This window comes from Mustela nivalis, assembly GCF_964662115.1.
Source record: "Mustela nivalis genome assembly, chromosome: 8".
Taxonomy (NCBI): domain Eukaryota; kingdom Metazoa; phylum Chordata; class Mammalia; order Carnivora; family Mustelidae; genus Mustela; species Mustela nivalis.
Window position 1 is genome coordinate 36,771,053 of NC_139027.1, and position 10,529 is coordinate 36,781,581.

General features: G+C 41.9%; 2 protein-coding genes across 3 annotated transcripts in view; one reads left to right on the forward strand and one right to left on the reverse strand.

Annotated features, from left to right (window-relative positions):
- Positions 1–7,114, reverse strand: part of CKAP2L (cytoskeleton associated protein 2 like) — a 31,166-nt gene extending 24,052 nt beyond the window's left edge. The window contains exons 1-3 of the mRNA XM_082745440.1: positions 7,005–7,114; positions 4,650–4,716; positions 2,755–2,806 (exon numbers count right to left, since the gene is read on the reverse strand). Of these exons, the coding sequence (XP_082601566.1) occupies positions 2,755–2,806; positions 4,650–4,716; positions 7,005–7,035 (150 nt within the window). The 5' untranslated portion in view covers positions 7,036–7,114. The remainder of the gene's footprint in view (positions 1–2,754; positions 2,807–4,649; positions 4,717–7,004) is intronic.
- A 136-nt stretch (positions 7,115–7,250) lies between these two features.
- The window catches only part of LOC309870862 (interleukin-36 gamma-like), a 163,673-nt gene continuing 160,394 nt past the window's right edge, over positions 7,251–10,529 (forward strand). Inside the window, exon 1 of one of the 2 annotated variants that reach the window (XM_082743432.1) lies at positions 7,251–7,438. The gene's annotated coding sequence lies outside the window, so the exon portion shown is untranslated. The remainder of the gene's footprint in view (positions 7,439–10,529) is intronic. The other variant, XM_082743431.1, reaches the window with a different exon arrangement.

Sequence of the window (10,529 nt, forward strand, 5' to 3'; positions counted from 1 at the left end):
CAAATATATTCTTCTTTAAAAATTGAAAACATGGGGTGCCTGGGTGGCTCAGTTGGTTCAGCGTCTGCTTTCAGCTCAGGTCTTGATCTCAGGGTCCTGGGAGGGAGCCCCATGTTGGGCTCCTTGCTCATTGGGGAGTCTGTTTCTCCCTTTCCCCTTTCTTCTTCTTGCTCTCTCTCTCTCTTTCTTATGTGCATGCTCTCTCTCTCTCTCAAATGAACAAAATGTTAAAAAAAAAAAAATGAAGGGGTGCCTGGGTGGCTCAATGGGTTAAAGCCTCTGTCTTTGGCTTGGGTCACGATCTCAGGGTCCTGGGATAGAGCCCCACATCGGGCTCCCTGCTCAGCAGGGAGCCTGCTTTCCGCTCTCTCTGCCTGCCTTTCTGCCTATTTGTGATCTCTGTCTGTCAAATAAATAAATCTTAAAAAAAAAATGGAAAACATAACACCTTTCCCTTTTTCCTTGGGTCTCTTTTTGTTCCAGTTAACCACAAAAATTTTAACCTAGATTTCTGTGCTTAGAAGCTTATAGTTCATTACCCTATCATACTTCTCAACATATATATGTTTATATGTATATATGTAGTGTGTGTGTGTGTGTATGTGTGTATTTCCTCTGAATAACTCCATGAGAAAACTCCTATTATTTTCATTTTACAGATAAAGTTATATAACTTGCCCAGGGTTATGTTCGCTTTGGCAGCACATATAATAACTTGCCCAAGGTCATTTAGCTAGAAAATGAAGAAGTTAGGATTTGGACCTAGACAGTTTTTAACAATTATATATCATAGTTTCTCAATAAATTTAAGGGTATGGCTCCAAGGAATCCTTTCAGATATTGGTTCAATATATTAAACTGCCAGATAGGAACAGAAAATGAAAAACTTTGCGTTCCTTTGAGTAAGAGTATGCCAGAAGAGCTTTGTTCAAGTCTTGAGTCTGTATAATTACTGGCTGTATAATTTTGGCAAAGTATTCAATTTCCTTGAGCCTTAGTCCTCTCATTTGTAAAATAACAATAATGATATATATCTTCTAGGAAGTGTGTCATAACGTCCTATTTTTCACAAGATAGTTTTTATTTATTATCATTAGCCCAACATAACAGTACCTCCTTTTATTCATGAAGGTATCTGGACATTAAATCATAAGGCCACTTTTCTTACAGGGTTCTTTTGAATATTAATTGAGGTATTATATTTAAGTGTCTCACCCAGTATCAGAATGATAAGTACTCAAATGTTAGCTATTATAATTAGGTATGAAAATGTTTTATAAATTTTTTATAAATTATAAGGCATTATACAATTGTAATGATGACTATTATTTGCCTAGGCTTCTTAGTTCATCCTGTTCCATACTTGCCTTTCCCACTTAATTTTTATCTTCACAACTGGGTAAAAAAGAGGTAGGCATCACCCCATTTAAGAGATGTCTTTCTGAAATCAGTATTGTCAGCTTCCCAGAGAAGCCTCTGGGAACTCTGAATGAGGATGCTTTTTTCCCAGCAGATTTTTCGTTTAATACTTGTGTGCTACACTAATTCAATCTACATGAAGTAGAAGTCTAACCCAGTGATCACATCATGATCTGCCAGTGTTCTTATATATATTTTCTATTGTTCAGTGTCTAATGATGTTATATGTAGCCTTTCAGAAGGCTAATTTCTTCCATTTAAACCTTGAAAATGTGAGGATCCTCTACCACTCTATCCATAATATAGCTGAACTGCTTAGGAAGCATAGCTTGTCAGTAGCTTGGAAGATCTAATATAGGTGTTCCCTTTAAATGAGCCATTTAACTTCATGGCAGCATACCCAAGTGGTTAAGACCACAGGTTCTCACTCTCATGACTTGAGCCAAAATCCAGAGTCAGTCACTCAACTGCCTGAGTTACCCAGGTGCCCCCCAAATGATGATGACTATATTTTAAAGATGTATTTAATTTATTTATTTGAGAGAGAGAGAGAGAAAGAGTGAGTCCATGAGCAGGGGGAGGGGCAGAGGGAGAGGATCTCAAGCAGACTCCGTGCTGAGACGTGGGGCTCGATCTCATGACCCTGAGATCATGACCTGAGCTGAAATCGAGAATCAGCCACTTAATGGGCTGAGCCACCCAGACACCCCCAACATGATTATTTTTATTTATTTATTTATTTATTTTTATTAATTTATTTTCAGAAAAACAGTATTCATTATTTTTTCACCACACCCAGTGCTCCATGCAATCCGTGCCCTCTATAATACCCACCACCTGGTACCCCAACCTCCCACCCACCCCGCCACTTCAAACCCCTCAGATTGTTTTTCAGAGTCCATAGTCTCTCATGATTCACCTCCCCTTCCAATTTACCAGTTAGAATGGCCAAAATTAACAAAACAGGAAACAACATGTGTTGGAGAGGATGTGGAGAAAGGGGAACCCTCTTCCACTGTTGGTGGGAATGCAAGTTGGTGCAGCCTCTTTGGAGAACAGTGTGGAGATTCCTCAAGAAATTAAAAATAGAACTTCCCTATGACCCTGCCATTGCACTCCTGGGTATTTACCCCAAAGATACAGATGTAGTGAAAAGAAGGGCCATCTGTACCCCAATGTTTATAGCAGCAATGGCCACGGTCGCCAAACTATGGAAAGAGCCAAGATGCCCTTCAACGGACGAATGGATAAGGAAGATGTGGTCCATATACACTATGGAGTATTATGCCTCCATCAGAAAAATGATTATTTTTTGAAAGACTAATTTCTACTTACAGATTTAGAAGGTGGAGGATTCAGACAATTGCTCTTGGCTTTTAGATAAGGCCTATAAAAGACAAAATAAGATTAATTCTTACTACAGAAGGGTCAGCAAGGCCTGGGAAGTATGATGATTAAGTATGATGATGATTTATTAAGATTAGAATTTTAAATCATTGGAATTTCTGTATATTGTAAAATAATTCAAAATTATATGCAATAAAGTCTCCTTATTACCCCTTTCTTAGTCCTGTTATTCTACTCCTCAGCAACCACACCACTCTTACCCATTTTTTTGTGATCCTTTCAGAAATGTCCTATGCATAAATGCAGCATTCTAACAAGATTAATGAAATACATGTCCTCTTCATATTCACATACTGTTGTTCATTGAAACATCATTTCTTGAATACTGCAGTATGCAATATTGTAGAGATATGATGTCAAGAAGGTAATTAACAGCTTCTTTGAAAAACTTCCATTTTCAAGTTTTAAGTAACTTCAGATAATGAATATTCAGAGGTGAAAAAAGAGATAGAATTAAAAGAACAGGAGCACATATGAAATCTAGCCAGTGAGCAGAAAATGTAACAGTGGATAGGAAAGTAGAGGAGTTTAGAAGGGTTCAGTCTGCATGGATCAAAAACAATTCCCAGACTAAAAGGGACTTTGCTCATGATTTGCTGTTAGTTTCCCACATCTTGAACATAAACCCTGGAGGGGGAGGGACCTCTCTGTCTTGTTAAGTACCACATCTCCAGAACCAAGAGTGACTGATATATTATATGTATTAAATAAATATTTGTTGAATAAATGAATTAAATTTATTTAATCAAGGAAATAGAGTTGAGTAAAACTCCAAAGTTAAAGGAAACTAAAATAAAGGGTCAAAGCTAACTTTGTAAACATTCACTTCCTCTTCTTTGAGGAGAAAATATATCAATGTTAAGCAAGAGGACTAATAACACCACTACAATGGCAAGATGTTGATGGAAGATAAAAGTGAAACGGTCATATTCTGTCCAACTCAAGAGTAAGTGCTGAGAGAATGGCCAAAGACCATTGTTGGGCTGGAGGATGTTGGTGTGGAGCTATGGAGGACTGACTATAACTGGCTCTCCTGCCTTAGCAAGGAACAACAAAACCAGGGTCATTCAACTCCTTGACCTTTTCTAGCCTTCACAAGAATCACTTCCCCAGGAATAAACGCAGGGATAGGAAAAACTTCCAGCATTGTAGGTAATACTGTGGATCTTCCCCCCATCCCCCACTTTAGAGACTGTCATAATATTAGTGCTTAACCTGCTCAGGTTTTTTTTTTTTTTGTTATGTTTGGACCAATGTACTCTTTTCTGAGTTATCATAGGCTCTCAATGCAGTTTGAGTAGACTGCAAACAAAAGGGCTATTTTTTTTTTTAAAGATTTTATTTATTTATTTGACAGACAGAGATCACAAGTAGGCAGAGAGGCAGGCAGAGAGAATGGAGGAAGCAGGCTCCCTGCTGCACAGAGAGCCCAAGGTGGGGTTCAATCCCAGAACCTTGGGATCATGACCCGAGCTGAAGGCAGAGGCTTTAACCCACTGAGCCACCCAGGCACCCCAAAAGGGGCTATTTTTTTTTTTTTTTAAAGAGTATGTCCTTTCTTTAAAAAAAAAAAAAAGTTTATTTGATAGAGAGAGAGAAAGAGAGTACAAACAGGGAGAGAAGGAGAAGTAGGCTCCCCACTGGGCAGGGAGCCCAACATGGGGCTCCATCCCAGGACCTTGGGATCATGACCTGAGCCGGAGGAAGACACTTAACCAACTGAGCCCCCTAGGCACCCCCAAAGGACTATGTTTTGAAAGGCTTTAAATTGCTAGTAGCAACGAGGCCAACAAAACTTGCATAATTGTGTGAGACAAACTCACTTGGTGTTTTGGCACTTCAGTTTTCCCTTGGCTGCTAGGTACTCCTGGAGCTTTCTCTGCCGCTCTTCTGCAAAATAGGCAGGAAAACAAACAGCAGAACTTTAGTTGTAGATTTCTTTTTTAGTATTTTATTTATTTATTTGAAGGAGAGAGATCACAAGTAGGCATAGGGGCAGATGGGGCGGGGGGAAGCAGGCTCCCCGCTGAGCAGACTGCCCGATGTGGGACTCCATTCCAGGACCTGAGCTGAAGGCAGAGGCTTAACCCACTGAGCCACCCAGGTGCCCCTAGTTGGAGATTTTAACTAATATTCTAAAAGATGGCACTCTTCTGTAATAATTTTGGCTTTGGACTGTCCATATGTTACAAAGTTCCTAACCCCACAAATTTGCCTCCAAGTTAATGTCTATATTAAAAATATTATCAGTATGCCATGTCCTATACTAAACTCTTCATAATTACATTACTTTCTTTAATCCACACAACAATCCTATGTGGTATTTTACAGGCTGAAATCTAAAGAGGGTAAATGATATGCCCAAATCACCTAGCTAATATGTAGCAAAGCCAGGATTTGAAACCAGGTTTATCCAACTCCAGAGTCCTTGCTCACAGTCACTGTTCTCAGCTATAACGTATTATGTTTTACATGAAGAAATCTGTTATTGGCTTATCAGAGCTGGTTAACTAGTCCTGGTCTTTTTTTTTTTTTTTTTAAATATTTTATTTTTTTAAGTAGGCTCCACGCCCAGCATGGATCTCAATGTGAGGTTTGAACTCATGACCCTGAGATCAAGACCTGAGCTGAAATCAAGAGTTGAATGCCTAACTAACTGAATCACCCAGGAGCCACTTGGTCTGGTCTTATTGTTTTTTGGTTTTTCGACAGGGATGAAGATTTTTGCCACAAACCCTTACATGGTTTTCTTTGAGCCTGAGGACAAAATAGGTTAGGGGGTTCATGGCAAACATCTATTACATGGTGACTTTCTTTTTTTAAAAAAAGATTTTATTTATTTTTTTGACAGAGATTGCAAGTATGGAGAGCAGCAGGCAGAGAGAAAGGGGGAAGCAGGATCCCTGCTGAGCAGAGAGCCCGATGTGGGGCTCTATCCCAGGACCCTGAGATCATGACCTGAGCCTAAGGCAGAGGCTTAACCCACTGAGCCACCCAGGAGCCCCTACATGGTGACTTTCTAAGCAAGGCATTTGTGAGGGTATGGAAATTCAGTATTTCTGTCTTCAGGAAGTTTCAATCTAGGAGTGAAAATAAAATAAACAACAATAATTACAATATAGGGAAAAATTTAGGTATCCTAAGAAAGGGTCAAAGAAAGAATTATGAGAGTTCAGAAGCAGGGAATGAGTGAAAGGAGTAATAGGTGGTTGGAGAAGGCTAAAATTCAATAATGGCAAAAAAAAAAAAAAAAAAGACAATGGGATGCAAAACAATTCTTAATTTCATTAAACCGAGTTGCTGTGTGTTTTGATATCCAGCTCTGATGCATCCCTAGGAGACAACTTTGAGGATTATGCATTTTACTGTGCCAGGCAGGGTAGAGAGCACTGGCTGAGAGACAGGGTCAAAATCCCAGCGCTGTGGCTTCTAGCAAGTTAGCAAACCTCACTGCTGCTGAACCTATAAAATAGAGACAGAAATGTCTATCTTTAAGGGCTATTATGTAAAGTGCCTAGGACAGTGCCCACGACCAAGCAGATAGTCAACAGGTAGTATTACTGAAACTATCAAAACACTGTGTGCATTTGGGAGTTGGTGGCCTCTGAGCCATATTTTGAAAGGCAGCTAAGGGCTCCAGGTACGTTTAAGAGATCAGGGAACCCAGGACCCTCAGTTCTCGTTGCAGATTTAACCAACTTCCAGTGCCCACGCCCCCCTTTCGCCCCCAACCGCGTCCACCGCCCCCCTTTAGGGTCAGACACCGCCTCTTGGCAGCTGTCAAAGATCAGGAGGCAGCACAGAGGACCACACCCAGGCTCTGCCTGGAGCCCAATCTGGGTTAGGGAGCGCTTGGCTTCCTTTGGGGTGTGCGACCCGGGGAAGGGGGTCTCAGGTTCTCCACCTAAAGGAGATGACAATGACGTCTCTTTGCAGAGCTGCTGCAGGAATTACGGGGAAGATGCCTCTAAGGCATCTGGCTCCGCATCTACTCTCCCCTACCCATGGCCAGGGCCTGGGCTCCCATCAGCGCTTTCTGGACTGGAAACGCCCAAGGGGGAGACTGAGGCACGGGAGCGGACCGACATTTCCCGCTAAAATAACTGACTCGGTGGCCTCCCTTCTTCCCCGCCCTGCTGGAGCGTCTGCAAGACGCAGGGCCTCACGATCTTACTCACCCGCGGCTGCGGACGGCCCCGGTGGCACCATGACACCTCCGCGACAGTTTTTCTTCAAAGCCCGCGCCTGAAGCTACGGACCAGGCCCAACGCGTCCTCTCGCTCTCATTGGCTCCTGTGGGTTTGAAACCCTCCAATAGGAAGCAGGAGAGGGCGGGACAGAAGGAATAGGGGCCTTCCGGTTGGCTCTACCCTTCGAGCCCTCCCCGGGAGCCCTTTGATTGGAAGAACGTGCAGCTCCCGGACATTAAAGGCGGCTGCGGGAACTTGCGACCGCGTTCGCCGGAGAGTCCGGCTGGTTTCTTCTGAGCGACCGTGCACTGCCGGTCGTGGAGTTGGGTGGAGTCGGTTACAAAAACCCGCTCGGCAGCATAAGCAGGGCCGCCTTACTCCTCTCACACCCTCAGAGTCACAGGAGCTCTGAAAACAATAAGGTAAACCCCAAATCTGATGAATTCGGAGCGCGTCACCAGCATATTAGCTTTACTTGTGAACGTTCTCATGAATCTAAAAGCTCTAAGTTCTTAGTACTGCAGGGTGGCTGCTCTTTTCTAATTTTTTTTTTTTTTCTTTTTAACCGAGGCAACATACACCTAACGGGAATTGCCATTTTAACCAGATTTAAGTGCACAGTCCAATGGCATTAAGTACATTCACTATGTTGTACAACTCTCACCACCATCCAAATCCCGAACTTGTTTATGGTCCTAAATAGAAACTCTATCCCCATTAAAGTGGAAATCCACCCCTCCCTTTGCGGGGAGGGGAAGCACCACTTCACTTTAGGTGGTTTTGTCGGCTTATTTCCCTAAGCAGTAAGCCCTCAAGGTTCATCCATGTCGCATCATATGGCGGGATCTCCTCCCTTTCTAAGGCAGAATCATATTCCCTTGTATGCTTGTACCACCTTTATCCGTTCATCTGTTGATGGACACTTGGGTTGTTTCCACCTTTTAGCTGCTGTGAGTAACCCTACTATAAACATGGGTGCACAGCTACCTATTGGCATCTTCTTTGGGGGTGTTTATAGAGAAGGAGTTTTGTTGGATTATATGGTATTTCGATTTTCAATTTTTAGAGGAAGTGCCATGCTGCTTTCAGAGTGGTTCCTTTTTAAGTCTTCCTGAGTCATTAGACATACCCCACTCCTCTTATTTCTGAAAGTTTTCCTTCAAAGCTTGCCCCCTGGGGTACCTGGGTGGCTCAGTGGGTTAAAGCCTCTGCCTTTGGCTCAGGTCATGATCTCAGGGTCCTGGGATCAAGCCCTGCATCGGGCTCTCTGCTCAGCAAGGAGCCTGCTTCCCTTCCTCTCTCTGCCTACCTCTCCACCTACTTGTGATCTCTGTCTGACTAATAAAAAAAAAAAAAGCTTGCCCCCTGTTTTGCCTATTCGCTGGTTTCATGAAGAGGTCTGGGGAATGTTTCCGGTATTCTGCATGTCAGGGTACCTCTCTCCTGGATGCTGAGAAGTTGGGTAGAGAGGGAGTCATGTCTGGGTCCTTGTTTGCCACATTTGCTTCACCAGTTGGGCACTCAGCTGGGCATGAAGCTATCATAGCGGCTTTTCACTTTGGCCTCCAGTGGGGAGTTTAGCTGGGAGCCATGCAGAGGTTTCTGCATTTATGCATCTTCATATTTACATTAATTATATACAAATATGCTTCAAATACAACAACGGACAATTATTTTAATGAAAATTTTGGACTCTTTGTCGAGGACCACGATCCTTCCTAATGGTAACAATAGCAGCTGGGCAAGAGCCTTTTTGGTTAATGAGTAAGAAAGAGGCTTGTTTACAGACAGTTTCAGAAAAGCAGAGGGAGTTCTGTTGGTCTTTATGGAATTTTAGTAATTGAATGGATTTCAAATTATCTTGCCTGATCTCCCACCCAGTGCAAGAGGATTCTATAGATCCCATTAGGTATTTCGTCTTTGCAGGAATATTGCTGGTGTCAAGGAATTGCCTTACCTTATTAGAAAGCCCTGATTATTATGAAACTTTCTTTGAAATGAGCTCAAATAAGCCTCTTGCTAATTGGTCCCACTTTGAGTAACATAGGCCAGTTCCACACCCTTTTCTACATTCTTTGGATAGTTGAGGGACTATTTTGTGGGACACAAAGAAAGAAAGAAAGCTAGGTAGGTTTTTTTTTTTTTAAGTATTCAGCTTGTCATTTTTATTTTTTTAAATTAACACATAATGTATTATTTGTTTCAGGGGTGCAGGTCTGTAATTCATCAGTCTTACACAATTCACAGCACTCACCATAGCATATACCCTCCCCAGTGTCCATCACTCAACCACCTCATTCCTCCCAATCCCCTCCATTCCAGCAACCCTCAGTTTTTTTTCCCGAGATTAAAAGTCTCTTATGGTTTGTCTCCTTCTCTGGTTTCATCTTGTTTCATTTTTCTCTCCCTTCCCCCTATGATCCTCTGTCTTGTTTCTCAAATTCCTCATATTAGTGAGATCATATGGTAATTGTCTTTCTCTGATTGGCTTATTTTGCTTAGCATAATACCCTCTAGTTTCATCCATCTCCTTGCAAATGGCAAGATTTCATTTTTTTTTTTTGATGGCTGCAAAATATTCCATTGTATATATGTTCCACATCTTTATCCATTCATCTTTTGATGGACATCTAGGCTCTTTCCATAGTTTGGCTACTGTGGACATGCTGCTATAAACCTTGGGGTACGTGTGCTCCTTCAGATCACTACATTTGTATCTTTGTGGTAAATACCCAGTAGTATGATTGCTGGGTCATAAGGGTAGATCTATTTTCAAATTTTTGAGGAACCTCTATACTGTTTTTCAGAGTGGCTGCACCAGCTTGCATTCCCACCAACGGTGTAGGAGGGTTCCCTTTTCTCTGCACCCCCATCAGCACCTGTCATTTCCTGATTTGTTAATTTTAGCCATTCTGACTGGTGTGAGGTGGTATATCACTGTGGTTTTGATTTGTATTTCCCAGATGCTGAGTGATGTTGAGCACTTTTTCATATGTCTGTTGGCCATCTGGATATCTTCTTTGCAGAAATGTCTGTTCATGTCCTCTGCCCATTTCTTGATTGGATTATTTGTTCTTTGGGTGTTGAGTTTGATAAGTTCTTTATAGATTTGGATACTAGCCCTTTATCTGATATGTCATTTGCAAATATCTTCTTCCATTTTGTTGGTTGTCTTTTGATTTTGTTGACTGTTTCCTTTGCTGTGCAAAAGCTTTTGATCCTGATGAAGTCCCAATAGTTCATTTTTGCCCTTGCTTCTTTTGCTTTTGGCGATGTTCCTAGGAAGGTTACTGCGGCTGAGGTCAAAGAGGTTGCTGCCTGTGTTCTCCTCAAGGATTTTGATGGATTCCTGTCTCACATTGAAATCTTTCATCCATTTTGAGTCTATTTTTGTGTGTGGTGTAAGGAAATGCTCCAGTTTCATTTTTCTGCATGCAGCTGTCCAATTTTCCCAACACCATTTGTTGAAGAGACTATCTTTTTTCCATTGGACATTCTATCCTGCTTTGTCAA